The 21,297-nt window shown below is 45.1% G+C and overlaps 1 protein-coding gene across 5 annotated transcripts in view; it reads right to left on the bottom strand.

Annotated features, from left to right (window-relative positions):
* The window catches only part of vps13c (vacuolar protein sorting 13 homolog C), a 287,267-nt gene extending 284,157 nt beyond the window's left edge, over window positions 1-3,110 (bottom strand). For 3 of the 5 annotated variants that reach the window (XM_043680591.2, XM_043680592.2, XM_043680593.2), the window contains exon 1: window positions 2,979-3,107. In XM_043680591.2, coding sequence (XP_043536526.2) covers window positions 2,979-3,078 — 100 coding nt within the window. In that variant the 5' untranslated portion in view covers window positions 3,079-3,107. Of the gene's footprint in view, window positions 1-2,978 lie in introns of all 5 variants that reach the window. The other 2 variants (XR_015754174.1, XM_043680595.2) reach the window with 2 other exon arrangements.
* Between the last annotated feature and the right edge of the window lie 18,187 nt (window positions 3,111-21,297).

The following is a 21,297-nucleotide window of genomic DNA, read 5'->3' as shown; positions in this document are numbered from 1 at the left end:
TCAGTGCCTCAATGCTCATGATGTTGGCCTGGTGAAGGATGCTGATGTTGGTGCATCGTTCCTCCCAGCAGATCAACAGGATCTTGCACAGGCAGCTTTGGCGGTACTGCTCCAGCACCTTTAGGTGTTTGCTGTAGAGCCCACATCTCAGAGCCATACAGCAGGTGAGAACCACTGCAGCGCTGTATATCTGATCTCAGCTTCAGATCTAATGTTGTTGTTCTTGAACATTGTCCAAAACTGAAACAGCACCAGCAGTATCTACCGTTGTAAAATTGCAATGAAGCAACTCATCAACCCTCCTTCAATGACAATTTCCAAACTCTCCGTAACCTAGTCAAGAATAGAAGAGGCATGGGGACACGCCCACCGGCAGGATCTCAAGTCACACATTATCCTGATTTAAAACTATAATCATTATTCTTCAATATGCAGAAATCCAGAATTCCCTTCCTAATATTATTCTGGGGAGGGGGTGGTGAAGCAGCATGCAAATGTGGATTTGGGGAGTTGAAAGGGAAGACAATATGTCCTGGATAAATATGATGTATTGCATTTTTGTACAAAAAACAGGCTCATACAATCATTGGCAGCTACTTGGGTACTCTTGTAGAGAAGAGGGACCTGCAGATTTAGGTACATAATTCTTTGAAGTTTGCTTCACATTTTGACTGGGTGGTTAAAAACACATTTAGCATGCTTGTCTTCATTGCTCTGTCCTTTGTGTATAGGAGTTGGGGCATCATGTTGAAGTTGTACAGGACATTGGTGAGGCCTCTTCTGGAGTACTGTGTCCAGTTCTGGTTGCCCAATTATAGGAAGGATATTAAGCTTTACTCAGATGTCAGGTATGGAAGGTCTGAGTTATAAAGAAAAGCTGGATAGGCTAGAGCTCTTAACTGCAGCATCGCACCTTGAAAGGCAACCTTATAAAAGTTTATTACATTTATGAGGGCTACGGATAGAGTTAATGGTAGGTGTCTTTTCCCTAGGACGGGGATTTCAAGATTAGGGCAAATAGTTTTAAGGTGAGAGGAAAGAGATTTAAAAAAGACATGAGGGGAAAATCTTTTCCACAGAAAGTGGTGCATGTGTGGAATGAACTTCCTGAAAAAGTGATAGATGTGGACAAATTACAATGTTTAAAAGACATATGGATAGGTACATGAATGTGAAAGGTTAGACGGATGTACACCAGGAGGTGGTGGGTGGGACTAGTTTTGTTTGGGATTATGTCCAGGAGGGACAGGTTGGACCAAAGGCTCTGTTTCCTTGCTGTACGACTCGAGAACTCTGTCAAGGTGGCTCCTGGGCAGGGGGATCAATATGTCAAAGAGTATCAGCTAGGGGAGGTGGACAACAGGTCAGCCTTGTAATGGAGAGGCCAACACATCAACACAAGTCCTTGTTGGGTGGGAGGGTTGGGAGTGAGAACATCGAGGGTCATGTTGGGGGAAATATCAAGGAGGGTTGTTGGGATGGGGAATAACACCTTGAGGCATGTCTTGGGGGAAGACAGATCTTGGGAAGGGCAATACTGAACAGCAGTTGAGAGGACAGCCAGATATATGTTCAAGTATGTTCTAACACACCACAGGAGTTGACCAACAGCCAACCCAGAGACATGGGCATTATCACTACAACAAAAAACCCTTCACCTGAAGATGAAGAGTGGAGGCACGCAAGGAAGAGAGCACAAGAGGAGAAATATTTGGAGTAGATGGTACATGAAGTGGTATCAGAGGTATGAGAGAAAAGTTAAACAAAGATTTGATTTACAAAGAGTACATGGAAAGAAGGTATGACAGGTATGTGGGAAGAAATACCAGATGGAGTATAAAAGGACAGGGTCTTTGAAGAAGAGTTATATGTGGGCAGGAAATAAGGTGTACTTGGGACAGCGGGAGAACAATGGTATGCGGAGAGAGTACATGAGATAGAACATATGGAGAGAGGATTATTCACTAGAGATATATGGGGAAGCAACATGGGAGGAAGTGTGGTTAATCTGGAGGGTATATGAGGTGGCAAATAAGGGGTGGGGATTTTTGACAAAGGCTATGTAAGGGAAATAAATGAAGAAGGGTATACGAGAGAAAGAGCGAAAGGGGAGGAGGGTGGTGTACATGGTGGAGAAGAGTAGGGTGGTGTACATGGAGATGGGGATGGGGAGGGGGAGGAGGAGGGTGTGCATGGAGAGTGTGGCGGGGATGGGGAGGTGGACATGGGGAGGTGGAGGGTCGTGTGGTGTACCTGGGGAGGGCGTACATGGATGCTGTCCATGGTGGGGGAGGGGGGTGGAGTGGGTTGGGGGTGTACATGGTGGGGGTGTGTACATGGTGGGGGTGTGGGGGGTGGAGTTGGTTTGGGGTGTACATGGCGTGGGAGGGGGATGGAGTGGGTTGGGGGTGTACATGGTGGGAGAGGGGGGGTGGAGTGGGTTGGGGGTGTACATGGTGGGGGAGTGGGGTGGAGTGGGTTGGGGGGTGTACATGGTGGGGGTGTGTACATGGTGGGGGTGTGGGGGGTGGAGTTGGTTTGGGGTGTACATGGTGGGAGAGGGGGGTGGAGTGGGTTGGGGGTGTACATGGTGGGAGAGGGGGGTGGAGTGGGTTGGGGGTGTACATGGTGAGAGAGGGGGGTGTACATGGTGGGGGAGGGGGTGTACTTTGGGGTATATGAAGACTATTTTGAGTACACAGGATAGTATTTTGAAGAGAGGTGTATGGGGAGGTATATAAATACAGGGACAAGGATTTTGAAGGGAGTGACATTGTTATTGTCATCATTACTGTTATTATATGCATTACCGTGAACATGAAAGTAAACTTCAGGTTAAATATTAACCAACCTCCCACACACAAACCTGGAGAGAAACAGGGCGGCACAAAATGCCCAGTTGATCAGCTTCTGAGATCCATAACAAAACGCAAGAACACAAACCCAGTGAGACGTCCCGTCGCTGCGGAACCCCTTACCTCCCCAGATTCCCAGCTTGAGCTGGGACTTGTCCAGATTCTCCACATAATCACCCAGGCCCCGGTTCAGAAGCTCAGCCACCAGCGCCTCAAACACCATGGCGCCCCGCTGCAACCGCCCGAGCGTCCGTCAGACCGAGACCCGGGAGGGCGGGACAGTGACCGACAGCGCCTCCTCTGCACTGGAGGATTTCAAACAACAAGAGCGCCTGGCGCACGGGCTCCACTCCCACTCAATACAGTGTGCTCATCCCTGACACAGACCCACTCTGCATAGACATACTGCCTGCATAAACACACACCCTCGAGAAACACAGAGCCTGCATAGACAAACACTCTGTACAGATGCACTCCCTGCATAGAAACGCACTCTGTATAGATGTGAGTTGGAGATACTGGGGTGTACAAAGTTAAGAATCACACAACATCAGGTTATTGTCCAACAGGTTTAATTGGAAGCACTAGCTTTCGAAAGCCCGTGCTTCCAATTAAACCTGTTGGACTATAACCTGATGTTGTGTAATTTTTAACTCCATATAGATGCACTCCCTGCATAGACACAGACCCTGTAGAGACAAACACTCTGTATAGATACACTCCCTGCATAGACACAGACACTATAGACACGCACTCTGTACAGATGCACTCTCTGCATAGACACAGACCATGTATAGACACACGCTCTGTATAGACGCACTCCCTGCATAGACACAGACCCTGTGTCAGCAACTATTGCAGTTAATGCAAACTGCTCACTCTCCCTGTCTGCGTAAACATTCGATAGAGACATACAGCACAAAAACAGTCCCCTCAGTCCAATTTGTCTGCGCCAACCAGACATCTCAATCTGACCCAGTCCCATTTTGCCAGCACTTGCACCATATCCCTTTCTATTCATCTACCCATCCAGATGTCTTTTAAATGTTGCAAGCGGATCCATATCCACGACTTAGTGCACAGACTGCACACAATCCTCCTTGTGCACACTACATTTCCCGTGTACACACTGTATCCTTGTGTTTACACAACTGCTGCAGTGTACACAAAAGCTAAAAGAACTGCAGATGCTGTAAATCAGAAAGAAAAACAGAAATTGCTAGAAAAGCCCAGCGGGTCTGACAGCATCTGTGCAGAGAAATCAGTTAATGTTCCAGGTCCAGTGACCCTTTCTCAGAACAGTTAGCAATACTGCCAGACCTGCTGAGCTTTTCCAGCAATTTCTGTTTTTGTTGCTGCACTATACAGACTGCATAATCCCCCTCTGTACACACACTCTCTGCATACACACACATACTCCCTATATATACAAATGTTACAGTGCACTGACTGCACACTCTCCCCCTTTTTAACATATCTCTGTATACAAAACTGATGCAGTGCACACACTGCTCACTCTCACTCTAAAAGATAATAAAAGATTGGAGCAGAAGTAGCCTATTCAGCCATCGGGTCGACTCCACTATTCAATGAAATCATGGTTGGTCTAATAACCCTCCACTCCAATCTCCTCTTCCTTCATAACCCTTAATTCTCTTATTGAATTGAATCTTGAATTTATTTTTTTTGTTCATCTAGAGGATGTGGGTGTGGCTAACTAATCCAGCATTTATTGTCTATCCTTAGTTGTTCTTGAGAAGTTGGTCGTGAACTGTTTTCCAGATCTACTGCAATTCATCTGGTATGTGTGGACCCACAACACCATTAGGGAGGGAATTTCAAGATTTGCCCCAATGACACAGAAGGAACAGCAATATATTTCCAATTCAGGATAGTGTTTGGCTTGGAGGGAACTTGCAGGTAGTGGTGTTCACATATATCTTGGAGATAGTGAGGACTACAGATGCTGGAAAGTCAGAGGCAATAAAGTATGGAGCAGCATCGAGAGTGTAGTACTGGAAAAGCACAGCAGGTCAGGCAGTACCCAAGGAGCAGGAGAATCAACATTTCGAGCATAAGCCCATCATCAGGATTCCTGATGAAGGGCTTATGCCCAAAACGTCGATTCTCCTGCTTCTCGGATGCTGCCTGACCTGCTGTGCTTTTCCAGCACCACACTCTCGATTCTGATCTCCAGCATCTGCAGTCCTCACTTTGTACAAACTGTGGAGCAGTGTCCTGATGAAAGGTTCAGACCTGAAACATCGACTCCACTGCTCCTCTGATGCTGCTTGACCTCGTGTTCACATGCACCTGCTGCCTTTGTCCTTCAAGATGGCAGTGGTTATAGGTTTGGAAGCTGCTGTCTAAGAAGCCGCGGTGAATTTCTGCAGTCCACCTTATAGATGGTACATACTGATGCTACTGAGCATTGGTGGTAAAGGAGTTTTGATTTGATTAGATTTATTATTGTCTCATCTACCTAGGTGCAGAGAAACGTTTGTTTTGCGCGCAGTGGTGCATAGTCTCGTGAGACCATGGATCTGTGCCTGGGAAGTCTTGCTTCAATCTTTGTTGGTAGAGTAGTGTCTGTTGTGGCTATAGAGGCCCACAAAGAAGTGGCAGTCTCAGCAGGAGCGACTACACTTGAAGGCACTGTCCTCTGGTTTTGTCTTGGTGCTGTTTTCTCTTTGGCGGGACAGCACCTAATTGGCTGGGGGCTGCCAGCTTGAGGTGGGCATTGGCTGACCATTCAGGTGCAATGGCCCTCCCTCTGTCAAAAGCAACCCCTGGCGCCTTGTTCTACACCAATCGAGCACAGGTAGACTGCTGCTTTCTGTGTTGTGCTGTCGTGGTGACGCGACGTTGGAGTGTCCTCTCCAGGGCGCAGGCCTGGCAAGGTTGCTTGGAAGACCAACTGTTGCCCATGCAGCAGGACCCCCTCTCCACGCCACCGATGTTGTCCAAGGGAAAGACAAAGGCTGATACAGCTTGGCATCAGTGTCATCGTAGGAGTTGTCAGAACAAGGTTGAAGACAACGTCAGACTGCCTTAGGGACTCCAGCTCCGGATTTGTCCTCAGGTTTCCTCCCAAAGCCTTTCCCATGAGTGTGCACTACAAGCAGATCATACCATGCAAAGTGCATCAGGGTAATAGAACAGAGCAAGGAATACAATGTTACAGCTGCAGAGAAGGTGAGCAAAGAGTGAGGTCAATGTTAAATTTAAAATGTGAGCAGTCCATTCAGAAATCTAACAACAGCAGGAAGAAGTTGTTTTTGACTCTGTTCGTACATGTGTTTAAGCTTTTGTATCTTCTGCCTGATGGAAGAGAGCAGAAGAGATTATAACTGGGGTGGTAGGGGAGTCTGATTATGTTGGTTATTTCCCCAAGGCAGCAGGAAGTATAGATGGAGTCAATGGATGGAAGGCTAGTTTGTGTGACAAACTGGGCTGTGTTCATGACTCTCTGTAGTTTCTTGTGGTCTTGGGAAGACTAGTGCCAAACCACGCTATAATGTATCCAGAGAGAACACGTTCTGTCGTGCAGTTATAAAAATTGGTAAGAGTCCTCGTGGACATGATGAATTTCCTGAGCATGCTGAAGAAAAAGAGACATTATTGTGCTTTCTTGATCAGTGCATCGACATACATGGACCAGGACAGGTTGTTGGTGTGATCATCATTTGCAGCAACTTAATACTCTCGACCATCTCTGTTTCAGCTCCATTGGTGCAAACAGGGGCATGCCCTCCACCCTGCTTCCTGAAGTCAACAGAACATAGAACATTGAACAATACAGCTCAGAGCAGGCCCTTCGGCCCTCGATGTTGCGCCGACCTGTGAACTAACCTTAGTTTAGTACCTCTGGTACTAAACCCGTAGACAATGATGACTCAGAGATCAAAGCTAAAGGTTCCAACACCTCCTCCCTAGCTTCCCAGACAATCCATGGATAAATCCTATCTGGCCCAGGGGACTTGTTTACTTTCACTCCATCTAGAATTGATAACACCTCTTCTTTACTAACCTCAATCCTTTCTAGTGTAATATCGCATATCTCATTCTTCTCCACTACAATATTCTCCTTTTCCTGAGTGAAAACCAATGAGAAATATTCGTTTAGCACCTCTCCGATCTCTACAGGGTCCACACACAACTTCTCACTTCTGTCTTATTCCTACCCTATTCCTATCCTCATCATCCTTTTATTCCTCACATACCTATAGAAAGCTTTAGGGTTCTCCTTTATTCTATTTGCTAAAGTCTGTTCGTGTCCTCTCTTGACTCTTCTTAACTCTCTCTTTAAGTCCTTCCTAGCTGATCTGTAACTCTCCATCGCCTCATCTGAACCGTTTTGTCTCATCGTCACAAAAGCCTCCTCCTTCCACTTAACAAGAGATACAATTTCCGTAATAAACCACGGTTCCCTTACCTTATCACTTCCTCCCTGCCTGACAGGAACGTATCTATCAAGGACACGTAATATCTATTCCTTAAAGCAGATCCACATTTCGATTGTCCCTCTCCCCTGCATTTTGCTACACTATTCTATGCATCGTAAGTCTTGCCTCATCGCATGATAATTGCCCTTCCTTCGTTGATAACTCTTGCCCTGTGGCATGTACCTATCCATCTCCATGACCAGATCCATCATTTTGCTGCCATTGATGGAGGGCTTGTTGTCTTTACGCCATGCCACTAAGCACTGAATCTCTTTCCTGTATTCTGTCTCATCATTTAATATCTGACTTACAACAGTGATGTCGTCAGCAAACTTGTAAATGGATATAAGGAGTATTGTAAGCGGCTGAGTACGCAGCCTTGTAGGTCCCCAGTGTTAGGGATTATGGTGGAGGTGTTGTCACCTATTCTGACTGATTGTGGTCTATGGGTCAGGAAGTTAAGGATCCAGTTACAGAGGGGCGAGCCAGGACCTAGGTCTCAGAGTTTAGATGTGAGTTTGTTTGGAACGATGGTATTGAAGGTGGAATTGTAACCAATAAACAAGGATGTAGGAGTCCAGATGTTCCAGGGATGAGTGTAGGGCGAGGAGAATGGTGTCTGCTGTGGATCTGTTGCCTCGGTAGGCAAATTGCAAAGGATGAAGGCAATTGGTGAGCTGGAGTCGATGTGAGCCATGACTAATCTCTCAAAGCTCTTGACAATGATAGAGATCAGAGCCACCAGGCCATAGTCTTTGAGGCACGCTGCGTGATTTTTCTGTGGGACCAGGATGACAGTGGTCTCCTTGAAGCAGGTAGGACCTCAGATCATAATAAGGAGAGGTTAAAGATGTGTGTGAATACTCCCGCCAGCTGGTCTGCACAGGATCTGAGTGCACAGGTGGGGATTCCATTTGGGCCACTTGCTTTCTGAGGGTTCAATCTCAAAAAGGTTGATTAAATGTCTCTGATAGTGATTGTGAATACAATGTGCACCCAAGGCTGTTGGGATAGGTGACATTGTTTCATTGTCCTTTTATTCAAAATGAGTGTAGGATGCATCGAGTTCATTGGGTAGGGATATGCTGTTGCTTATGATTTTATTTGACTTCACTTTGTAGTCTGTTATGTTGTGCAAGCCTTGTCATAAACAAAGGGTATCCATGTGGTTAGTCTGTGTCTGAAGCTTAATTTGACATTGCCTTTTTGCACCTCTGGTGGCCTTACAAACGTCATACCTGGATTTCCTTCATAGATCAGGATTGTCCAGCTTGTCTGCCTCAGACCTGGACTTCAGTAAGTGGATCTTCCAAATCATCCAAGTTTCCGGTGGGGAACATTCGGATTAACCTCCTTGGCTTGCAGTCTTCTGCACACTTTTTAATGAAGTCTGTGAGAGTAGTGGCATACCCATTGAGGTTGGTTGGTGGGATCTTGAATATGAACTAGTTCACTGACTCTAAGCAGTCCTGTAGAAGCCCTTTCATTGTCTGAGATCAACACTGCGCTACTTTCTGTATTGGGCTTGTAAGCTGGGAGGAGGGGCACAATGTTGTGATCTGATTTTCCAAAATGCGGTGGGAGATGAAGCAGTAGGCATCTTTGATGGTTGTGTAGCAATGGTCAAGGATGTTTGGACCTCTGGTGGGACTGGAGACATGTTAATGGTATTCAGTAGTATGTTCTTGTGGCTGACCTGGTTCAAGTCACCGACTATGATGAACAAGGCCTCGGAGTCTTCTGGCTCAAGACTGTTTGTAGTGTTGCATATTTCATCAAGTGCACTCTTCGTGTCCTCATGGGTGGGACATAGACTGCTGTCAGGATAGCAGAGGTGAACTCACACGGCAGGTAGTTGGGATGACACTTTACTGTAAGATATTCTAGGTCTGGGGAGCAGTAACTTGCCAGGGTCACCATGTCTAAGCACCAGGAGATGTTGATTAGGAGGCAGACCCCACCACTTATTGCCTTGCCAGAGGATGCCAAGTGCACCGTTTAATTAACTGAGAAACTCTCAGGGTGCCAGGCACATTTAGGAGTGTAGCAGGAGTGAGCAATGTCGCTGTAAAACAGAGCACACATCAGTCTCTCAATTTCTTTTGGAAGGTAAGTCTAGCTTTAAGGTCATCCATCTTGTTTTCACTGGTTTGCCAGGAGTATGCAGGGGAGGGGGAGACTTGAAACCCTGTAGTTTCAGTCGCACCTGAAGTCCAGTACATATCCCACATTTTCTGGGTAGGTGTTCTACTCCTACTCAATCCCGGGCTTCAGTGTGGGAAGTCTGCTGCAATAAGAGCTCTTCCTGTGCACCAGACACAGCTGTGAGCATTCCGGGGGGGTATTCTGGCTGGTTCGCTCAGGCCCCCTCAATGTCGGGTGACCGTGCCCTTGTTATATTTGTGGATGTGGTGTCAATGTTGCAAGTTGCCTTGTCCTGAATGGAATCGATATTTTTGACTGTTGTGAAGGTGTTCTTCTCCAGGAAAGTGGAAGCATTCCATCAATCAACTGATCTATTTCTTGTAGTCAGCAGTTAGGATTTACTGAGTCAGGAATTGAGTTACTCACTGCAGGATTCCGAGCCTCTGACCTGTCCTTGAAGCCACTGTATTTTGGTGGCGAATCCAGTTCAGTTTCTCGTCAGTGGTAACCCTCAAGATATTACTAGTGGGAGATTCAGTGATGGTTATGCCACTGAACTTTAAGGAGCAATGTCGGATTGTTTCTTATTGGAGATGAACATTGCCTGGCACTGTGCAGCATAAATTTATTTATCAGTTGTCAGTTCAAACCTGGATATTGTCTAGGTCTTGTTGCACTTAAACATGGACTCTTTGAATACCTGAGGAATATCAAATAGAGCTAAACGTTGTACAATAATCAGGGGGCATTTCTACTTATGACCTTATGATGGAGGGATAGTCATTGACCAATCAGCCAAAGATGGCTACTTAAAAATGCAGCCTCTACAGTCCTCTACAGCAAAGAATTCCACTACCTTTAGGGAGAAGAAATTCTTCCTCACTCCCTTACTCATTACTCTGAGATTATGTCCTTTGATCTCTGATCACTTGGATTTTTTTTACACATAGAGTCATACAGCACAGAGACAGGGAAGTGGATTTTCCAACACCCACCCTCATGGAATGTTCTTTCTGGCACAAAAACTGAGGATACAGGAAAGCCTTTTTTGTGTACGTCTAATGAAAGAGAATTAACAAAGCCAAGAAGAAGAGTTACCAGGTCCATCTCCACCTCTGTCCCCAAGGCCTTCTCTAGTTCGTCTACCACAGCACTCTAGTTTGCCGCAGACTGTGGCAGGACCAAAGACAATGAATAAGCTTGCCCATGTTCACTTTACACTTAGGACACATTGGTGATGCTTTTGCTTTAAATTTAGCGAGGTGCTCTGGAGCCATATGGACCCCGTGAAGAATCTTCAAATACAAGGAGGGGGTCCTGTTGCAATATCCTTCCTATAAGTGGGCAACCAGAACTTTACACAGTATTCCAGAAGAGGCCTCCTGTCCAACCTCAACATGACTTCTCAACTAGGCGAAGGTGGGTGCTTCAGATGCTGGAGCTTAGAGTCAAGATTAGAGTGGTGCTGGAAAAGCACAACAGATCAGGTAGTAGCATCTGAGGAGCAGGAAAGTCGACGTTTCCGGGAAAAGTCCTTCATCAGGAATGAGGCTGGGAGCCTCGGGGGTGGAGAGATAAATGGGAAGGGGTGGGGCTGGGGAAAAGGCAGTTGAGAGTGTACTAGGTGGATGGATGTGGGGGTAAAGGTGATAGGTCAGAGAGGAGGGTGGAGCGAATAGGTGGGAAGGAAGAGGAACAGGTTGGGCAGGTCATGAGGATGGTGCTGAGCTGGAAGGTTGGAACTGGGATGAGGTGGGGGGAGGGAAAATCAGGAAACTGGTGAAGTCCACATTGATGCCATGGGGTTAGAGGGTCCGAGGCAGAAGATGAGGCGTTCTTCCTCCAGGCTTCCGATGGTGAGGGAGTGGCGGCGGAGGAGGCCTAGGACCTGCATGTCCTCGGCAGAGTGGGAGGGGGAGTTGAAATGTTCAGCCACGGGGTAGTAGGGTTGATTGGTGCGGATGTCCCGGGGATATTCTCTGAAGCGCTGTGTGACAAGGTGAAACTCTTGTACTCGAAGGACTGAGTAATGAAGGCAAGTGTGCCAAGCACCGTTTTTTTTCAAATATATTTTTATTTAAAAAAGAAAAAAATTTTCCTTTGAATATTACAACAAATACAAAAACAAACAATTCAAACCAATATTTTTTTAAAAACCCGCTAATGACATAAATAAATAAGAACTGATAACTAAGCCACAAAAGGAAAATCTTCACAATAACAATAATGATAATAACCATAGCACAGCTCAGCAAAACAAAGCAATAGCCCTCGATCATCGAGCACATTAGTTTATACATATTCATATGTTTGTAGTTCCTCCCCTCTGGATACCAAATCCATTACATAGAATTGCCATGGTTATATAAAGGCTCTTATTAATATTACAGACAAATCTGTACCCAGGTAGTCCAACAAGGGACACCACGTCTCACAGAGATTGTCCGGTTTATGGTGCACCATACTCATAAGAAAGTCCAAGGGGATGTTCTCCATGTCTAGCTTATGCCAGACCGCCAACCCCAGGGGATTTTCTGACACACACACCCACACACACACACACACCTCATTGAATGCTCTTTCTGGCACAAAAAGTGAGGATACTGAAAAGCCTTTTTTTTGTGTGCATCAAATGAAAGAGAATTAACAAGCCAAGAAGACGTGTTACCGGGTCCATCTCCACCTCTGTCCCCAAGGCCTTCTCTATTTCACCTACCACAGTGCTCCAGTTTGTCACAGTCTGTGGCAGGACCAAAGACAATGAGTAAGCGTGCCCATGCTCACTTTACATTTAGGATACACTGGAGATGCTCCTGCTTTGAATTTAGCGAGACGGTCTGGAGCCAGATGGACCCTGAGGAGAATCTTTAATTGCAAGGCATGGGTCCTGTTGCAAATCGAGATCCATCTCGCATTTTCTCAGATATCCTCCCATATTCCAGAAGAGATCTCAACGTCCAACTCCCTCTCCCATACCTTACGGAGCCATTCGGTCTCGTTGGAGGGGCCCTCTCCCATTAGATGATAAGCGTTGCTAACAGATAATGTACCCTCAACACCCTCTTCGTCATGTCAGACCTATAAGGAAGAGTTAGAAGTGTGGTCTCTTTTTGTATGAAGTTTCTAATTTGAAAGAAATGAAAGAGGTCCCCATTGGGCAATTCATATTTCTGAGCCAACTGGTCAAAAGACATCAGTATGTCCCCTTTGAATAAATCACCCAGGTAAGACATGCCCCTAGCTGCCTATAGCTTAAATTCAGAATCCGTCATCCCTGGCTGAAAGCTGGGCATACTAATTCTGGATGTCAAAAATGATGTTTTGGTAATATTGCCCTTACCCTGATGCATTGCCCTCCAAGCCTTGACAGTATTGATGACAGTATTGATAGCTATGGGTCGGCATGGTTTGTTTCCGTGCTGCACATCTCTATGACTCTATGACAGCAGGCTAATAAGGAAGCATCTTATGCTTCGATGTCTAACCAAAGTGAGTGAAGGTCCCCCCCAGACCCAATCATTCTCATAAGATAGCAACGAGCTTAACTAATAGTTTTTGATATCTGAGAGGTCCACTCCCCCAGTCTGTAAGGTAACTGGAATTTAGTCAATTTAATTGGGGGCCGCTTGTGATACCAGATAAAAGAACTAAACCAGCCATTCAATCTTCTAAATATTTGCTTAGTAAAAAGCATAAGAAACATTCACATAGGATACAACAGGCGGGGCAGAATGTTCATTTAACAAGGACTATCCGACCTAACCATCTACAAAGGTTCTGCTTGATTCTGTTGACTAAATGGGCAAAATTGGCTTTAAATAGCCAATCAAAAACGGGAGTAATAAATATACCTAAGTAGAGAAAGCCCTCCTGCGACCATCTAAAGGGAAATGGAGATCCGCCCTCAGGATCAGGCTCTCTCAGGAGACCACCCATAGGCATGGCCTCTGATTTTGCAAAGGTGATCTTATAACCCAAGAAGCCACCAAATAAATTGATGCATTGTATCAGGTGTGGCACTGAGGCAGCTGGTTTTGATAAGAAGACAAGTACATCATTCACATACAGTGCAACTTTATGTGACTTTGTCCCCACCTCTGGAGCAGTTATATTGGGATCTCTGCATATTGCTTCCACCAGCGGTTCGATCACCAGTGTGAAAAGCAATGGTGACAAGGGACCGCCCGGTTGACTGCTCCTACAAATATTAAAATTGCTTGACCATACACCATTGGTGAGGACCGCAGCAAGAGGATCACTATACAAAACCACCACCCACCTGATGAAGGTCTCTCTCAGGCCAAACCGCTTCAAAGTATGAAAATGACAATGATTATGAGACCCTGTCAAATGCCTTTTCCAAATCTAAGGAGACCATCAATCCCTGTACCATTCTCTGTTGACATACTTGGATCATGTTAAGTAATCTCCTGACATTATTCGTCGATCTGACACTGTTTATGAACCCTGTCTGGTCCTCCTTAATGATGGAGGGCAGTACAGTTTCTAGCCTTAATGCCAGAGTCTTGGATAGAATTTTGAAGGCAACATTGAGGAGTGAAATGGGTTTATAGGAAGCATAGTCCTCCGGGACCTTCCCTTTTTTAGGAATGAGAGATGTTCATCTATCTTAGAGTTGGTGGGAGAAGACCGCAACTATGTGAGTCATTAAACATACTCAGCATCAGCCCTGACGAAATACTTATAAATTCCTTATCGAACTCACTGGGGAGCCCGTCAGGACCCTGCACCTTCCCATTCTGAAGCTGCCTCACAGCCTCCTGCACCTCTTGCTCTGACAATGGGGCATTGAGAAGAGACTCTTGTTCAGGGGCCACTCCCGGAAGTCCAAATTCTTAAAAAAAAGACTCCATCCTAACCCACCCACTCTCACAGCTTTCAGTTTGGTATAATTCAGAGTAAAATTTCTGGAATGCTGCATTAATCCTTTTCGAATCATAGCTCAAATTTCCAGTGTCCTCACTGATCGAGGTAATGGCTTGTGGGGCACTCGTTTTCCAAGCAAGGTATGCTAGGTACTTGCCTGACTTATCCCCAAGTTCAAACAACATTTGACTCACAAATGTAAACTTCCTTCTTGGCTGTCTGTGTGAGCATGGAGTTCAGCATAGACCAGAGCGCTGTGATCCTCTGCAGTTTAACTAGCGAGGGCCTGTCAAAGTATGCCTTTTCAGCTACTTTCAGACATGTCTTGAGCAAACGTTACTGCTCATCCATCCGTCGCTTCTTACTGGTTGAATGGGAAATAACCAACCCCCTGGCATAGGCTTTAACTGATTCCCAAAGGATGAATGGGTTACTGGCCCAGCCTGAATTAATATCTAGAAAAAGCTCTGAACTCAGTTGAAAAGAATAAACTTGCTATCCTTGAGGATAAAGGGGTCCAGTCGCTAGTGCCTCGAGCTTACCACTATATCCTTACTCTTAACCATCAAATACACTGGGGCATGATCAGAAATAGTGATATTGCCAATTGTTCATGATGTCACCGAGCCCAGATGTGCTGCAGGGGTCAGAGAAAGATCAATCCTGGTGTGGCATTTATGAGGGTTCGAAAAGAAGGTGAAGTCCCTGCCAGGATGGTGAAGGTGCCTCCCAACATCTACCAAACCTAATTCAGCGCCCAAATCCCTTAATTGTTTAGATCGCAAAGAAGATATCAGCTGGCCTTTGGGCAATCTGTCTCCCAGAGGGTCTATGAGACAACTGAAATCCCCTCCTACGATGAGATACTGAGACACAAGGTTAACAAGTCTAGAAAGTGCGTCTGTCAAGAATTTAAGGGGGTGGGTCAGGGGCCAGTAAATATTTACAATTCCGCATTCTATAGCATGTATCAAAGCTTTAAGGATTACAAATCTCCCATGTGTGTCTTTACTGCACTCTAATAACTTAAATGGGAGATCCTTTCTCACTAAAATGGCCACCCCTCTATTCCTCGTATTGAAAGATGAAAAATAAACCTGCTCATACTTATTCTGTTGCAGCTTCAAATGCTCTGCATCATCCAAGTGTGTTTCTTGTAATAAGGCAACATCCACCCTCTCCCTTTTAAAGCTGGAAAGTATCTTTTTCCTCTTGACAGGTGAATGACTCCCCTTAATATTCCAGATGCACCACTTCAACACATCCTTAGCCATAACCTTCCAGAACACCATCTAGACTCTAGAGAGGAAGAACCCGAACTACAAATCGCTGAGCTTTAATGCAAAAGAATCCACAAAACCCAAAAACTACACAGACTAAAGTAACAATAGCCAACAAATCTACAAAACTTACAAAAGCTATGTACAGCAAAAACCGAAAAACAAAAAAAAATCGCCAAAGGCACTGATTGGAGGGATTTACCCCCCCATTCAAAGGGGGTAACTACACATCCTACAACCCTACTTACCATCCCAAACACCCTCTTAACTCCTACCAGCTAGGGTCACGTCACATACACTGACCACCTGGTGGAGGAGAAAATACCCAAGAGCAAGGTTAGTACTGTTGACAAGTAAATTAAAAATAAATATGTCACCCATCCCTTAACATAACTTTAAAAATAAAGATAAATATGCTATCCATCCCGGACATCATTTCACACAACTTATTACCAGAAAGGAGACTCCACCAAGTCCTTTTTTAAAGAAGAGCAAACCCGAGCTGCTCTGTCCTCTACGTCTATTCGGCTGTTCGACATAGTTCAATATTCCACAAAGTTCTTTGCTTTCTCTGACAAGTCGAATAAATGCATCAGTCTGTTATGATTGATCCAAAGCATTGCTGGATATCTTAAGGAATACTGGATCCCAAGCTCTCTCAATCTCCTCTTGACGCCATCGTAGTACTTCCTTTTCCGGACCACTACTGCTAAGAAAAGTTGAAAAACATGACCCTGGAGCCGTCACTTACCAACATCCTTGGGTCCTTCTCCTGGGCTCTAGAGGCTTCCGTGACCCTCTGCTTATCTTTGCAATGATAGAACCTTACCAGGCCAGGGCGTGGGTGCTGATCCACACCTGGTTTTCGTGCCACGATCCGGTGGGCTCTTTCAATTGTTATCCTTCCCTTCTCAACCTCCAAACCAAGGAACTCTGGGAACCACTTCTCGAAGAACTCTACCAGCCTCTGGTATGCCAACAACGCGCAGTTTCTTTCTTCTGCCCCTGTTTTCGGGATCGTCCACCAGGTCCAACACTCCATGGACCTGTGTTTCCAGGGTTTCAATCTGGCTCTTGGAGGAGTCAGTCTCTGCCTCTATCCCTGCAGCCTAGCACTCATAGCAGCATAGCAGATACAGGAGTGGTTATTTTTTCCTGGATTTGCTTCCCCGGGACATTGCAAGATTTGGCCAGCTCCTCAACCAGGGTCTGGTGAGTAAGCAAGCCCGCTGTTTCAGAGGACTGAGCTATGGCCCTGGCCCCGGGTAAGCTCCTTAATTTCTTTGGCATTCTCTAGCTGCAATGACAAAGGCAAGTAGAATTTTTCAGGTTTCTAGCTCCTTTCCTGTGTTTTTACTCAGTACACTGTTTGGGATGGGTTCTGGTTCTGTTGGGTCAGTGTTGCAGTACAGAGCCCAGCAAACACGATCCTAATAGGACGCCACCATCTTGGATTCCCCTGCCACGCACCTTTTTAACCAACCTATCTATATGTGACACAAATTTCAAAGAAATATGTCCCTGCACCCTTCGATCCCTCTGTTCTACAACATTATCCAAGACCCTACCATTAACTGCATAAGCCCTACCTTTGTTTGTTGTACGAAAATGAAATACCTCGCATTTTTCCAGATTGAACTTCATCTGCTCATTTTTCAGCCCACTGACTCATTTGATTAAGATCTCTTTGTAATCTTAGAAAATCTTCTTCGCTGTCGACTATGCCATCAATCTTGGTGTCGTCCGCAAACTTACTAACCATGACTTCTATATTCTCATCCAAATTACATATATAAATGACAAAGAAAGAGGACCCAGAGCCGGGTCCTGTGGATCACCACTGGTCACAGGCCTCTGTCCGAAAAGTAACCCTCCATCGTCACTCTCTGTCTCCTGCCATTAAGTAAACTATGTATCCAATTGACAAGCTCACCCTGAATCCCATGCGAGTTAGCTTTACTAATTAGTCTACCATGCAGAATATTGTTGAAGGCTTTACTAAAATCCAATTAAACAACCCTAGATCACTTATCAATCATGGTGACTTTAATCCCCATGTAGATTGGGAAAATTGGCAGAGGTGGCCAACAGAGAGTATATTTGGAACAGTTGTGTATTGGATTCAGCAGCTATTGCCCAGAGGATGGTTAAGAGTCAACCACGTTGCTGTGAGTCTGGAGTCACAGTAGGCTAAGTGGTAAGGACTGCACTCTTCCTTCTCTAAAGGACATTAGTAAACCTATTTTTTACAAAAATTATGTAGCAACTAGCTCTTATCAATTTCATAACTTTAAATGTCACCATCTCCCATGGTGGGATTTGAACACATCGTCTCAAAACAGCCGAGAGTTCCGGATTATGAGCCCAGTGACATTGCCACAATATCACCACTTTACCCATTAATCAGAAAGGAAAACAGAGAGGAAAGAGAGGGTTAGATTTCATGATAGAAATAAAAACTAAGGGAAAAAAAAGTTAAACTTTAAATTTAATAACAATATCATAGCCTTGTGGTGTTATTGCAGAACTATTAATCTACAAACTCAGCTAATAGGCCAGGCATAAAAACAGAAATTGTTGGGAAAACTCAGCAGGTCTGGCAGCATCTGTGGACAGAAAGTAGAATTAACATATCAGGTCCAGTGGTCCTTCTTCAGGAATGTCTTTGTTTCTGACTTCCAGCATCTGCAGTTCTTTGTTTTTTTTTGTTTAATGTCTCGGAGATCCAGGTTTGAATCCTGCCACAGCAGATGGTGGAACTGAATTCAATTTGAAAAAAATTCTGGAAATAAGAATCTACCGATGGCCATTGCCAGAAACCCCTATCTGGCCCATTAACGTTCTTCATTAATCTGCCATCCTCACCTGATCTGGCCTACATGTGACTCCAGACTGACAGCGATGCCTTCTGAACTGCCCTCTGAAATGACCTAGCAAGCCATTCAGTTCATGCGCAATGAGCGATGGACAATAAATGCTGGCCAGATCAGCAATCCCCTCCTCCCACAAGTGAATTAAATGCAAGTGCAAGGCTCAATCATGTCAACTGCTGGTTTTCTGAGCTAGAGAGGTTGCATGAAATTGGGAGAGTGGGGTAATTGCATCATTAAATAATCCTCAGATCATTACCTACCTGCTGTGCTTTCCTGTTGTGAGTTTAGTGAGTATGCACAATGCAAATTCAATCATTTCTCGCAAGTCAAAGAGGAGAACCATTTTTTTATGAAGGCTACTTTGGTAACCAATCATCTGGTGATTTGTGGTCATTCCCAAGTCATTTCATTCCTTGGCCAAAGGTTGCTAGCTTTTATTTGTAAAGCACAATGGCCCCATGATGCAATGTAACAAGTGATGCTGTCAGTTTTTAGTTTTTTTTTTAATGGGATGAGGTGTCACTGGCCAGGTCAGCATTTAATGCCCATCCCTAATTTCCCAGAGAGTCGTTAAGAGTCATCCATATTGCTGTGGGTCTGGAGTCACATGTAGGCCTGACCAGGTAAGGATGACAGATTTCCTTCCCTAATGGACATTAGTTTTAGTTGTTTAAGCAAACAATGATATAGGGATTCTATGAGTCTCGTCCAGATGCCACTATTTAGGAAAGGCTGTAAGGAAAAGCCAAGGAACTATAGGCCGATGAGCCTGAAGTCAGTGATGGGCAAGTTGTTGGAGGGAATCCTGAGGGACAACCTTTACATGCATTTGGAAAGGCAAGGACTGGTTAGGGATAGTCAACATGGCTTTGTATGTGGGAAATCATTTCTCACAAACTTGAGTGCATTTTTTGAAGAAGCATAAAGCAGATCGATGAAGTCAGAGCAGTAGACATTGTCTATGTGGACTTTGGAAAGGTGTTCAACAAGGTTCTGAATGGTACATTGGTTAGCAAGGTTAGATCACATGGAATCTAGGGAGAGCTAGCCATTTGGATACAAAATTGGATTGAAGGTAGGAGACAGAGGCTGGTGGTCAAGAGTTCTTTTTCAAACTGAAATCCTGTGACCAATGATTTGGATGTGAATATAGGAGGTATAGTTAGTAAGTTTACAGATGACACCAACTGTAGGTGTAGTTGGCAGCCAGAAAGGTTACCTCACAGTACAATGATTAGATGGACCTTGATTAGATGGTCCGAGGAGTGGTAGATGGAGTGTAAATTCAATAAATGTGAGGTGTTGCATTTTGGAAATACAAATCAGGGCAGGACTTATACACTTAATGGTAAGATCCTGGGGAATATTGCCGAACAAAGACACCTTGGGGTGCAGGTTCCTCAAAAGTGGAGTCGCAGGTAGACAGGGTATAGGCATTTGATAAGCTTGCCTTTATTGTTTCAGCGCATTGAGTGTAGGAGTTGGGATGTCATATTGAGGCTGTACAGGACATTGGTTAGGTCACCTTTGGAATATTGCATTCAATTCTGGTTTCCCTGGTATACGACAGAAGTCGTTAAACTTGAAAAGGTTCAGAAAAGGCTTACAAGGATGTTGCCAGAGTAGAGTGCTTGAGCTATAGGGAAAGGCCAAATAGGCTGGGGTTATTTTCCCTCCAGTATTGGTGGCTGAGGCGTGACCTTATAGTGATTTATAAAATCATGATGGACATGGATAGAGTGAATAGCTAAGGTCTTTTCGCCAGGGTAGGAGAGTCCAAAACTAGAGGGCATAGGTTTAAGGTGAGAGGGGAAAGATTTAGAACATAGAACAGTGCAGCACAGTACAAGCCCTTCGGCCCACAATGTTGTGCCGAGCATTTATCTTAATCTGAGATCAACCTAACTTACACACCCCTCAATTTACTGCTGTCCATGTGCTTGTCCAGCAGTGGCTTAAATATCAAGATTAGTGTGGTGCTGGAAAAGCACAGCAGGTCAGGCAGCATCCGAAGAGCAGGAGAATCGTCATTTCGGGCAGGAGCCCTTCATTAGGAATGAAGGGCCCTATAACGTTGTTTGTTTAAACAACTAAAACTAATGTCCATTAGGGAAGGAAATCTGGCATTCCTGATGTAGGGCTCCTACCCGAAAAGTCGATTTTCCTGCTCCTCGGATGCTGCCTGACCTGCTGTGCTTTTCCAGCACCACTCTAATCTTGACTCTAATCTCTAGCATCTGCAGTCCTCACTTTCACCTAGTCGCTTAAATGTCCCTAATGCATCTGACAGTTCTACCACTGCTGGCAGTGTATTCCACACACCCATCACTCTCTGTGTAAAGAACTGATCTCTGACATCTCCCCTATCCCTTCCTCCAATCACCTTAAAATTATGATCCCTCATGACAGCGATTTCCATCCTTGGGAAAAGTCTCTGGCTATCTATTATAACTGTGCCTCTCATCATCTTGTACATCTCTATCAAGTCACCTCTCTTCCTTCTCCTCTCCAGTGTGAAAAACGCTAACTCACTCAGCCTGTCTTCGTAAGAGAAGCCCTCCAATCCAGGCAGCATCCTGGTAAATCCCCTCTGCACAATCTCTGAAGCACCTACATCCTTCCTATAATGAGGCGACCAGAACAATATTTCAAGTTGAGTCTAACCAGGGTTTTATAGAGCTGCAGCAAAATCTTGCAGCTCTTAAACTCAATGCCCCCATTAATGAAAGAGAAAACACCACACACCTTCTTAAGAACTCTATCAACTTGGATGGCAATTTTGAGGGATCTATGTACCTGGACCCCAAGTTCC

The sequence above is a fragment of the Chiloscyllium plagiosum genome, unplaced genomic scaffold (genome assembly GCF_037043375.1).
Source record: "Chiloscyllium plagiosum isolate Xiang-an unplaced genomic scaffold, Cpla_swu_hap1 HiC_scaffold_42, whole genome shotgun sequence".
In the NCBI taxonomy this organism is placed as follows: Eukaryota; Metazoa; Chordata; class Chondrichthyes; order Orectolobiformes; family Hemiscylliidae; genus Chiloscyllium; species Chiloscyllium plagiosum.
Note: the sequence above shows the minus strand (reverse complement) of the source record. Positions and strands in the feature narration are given on the sequence as shown.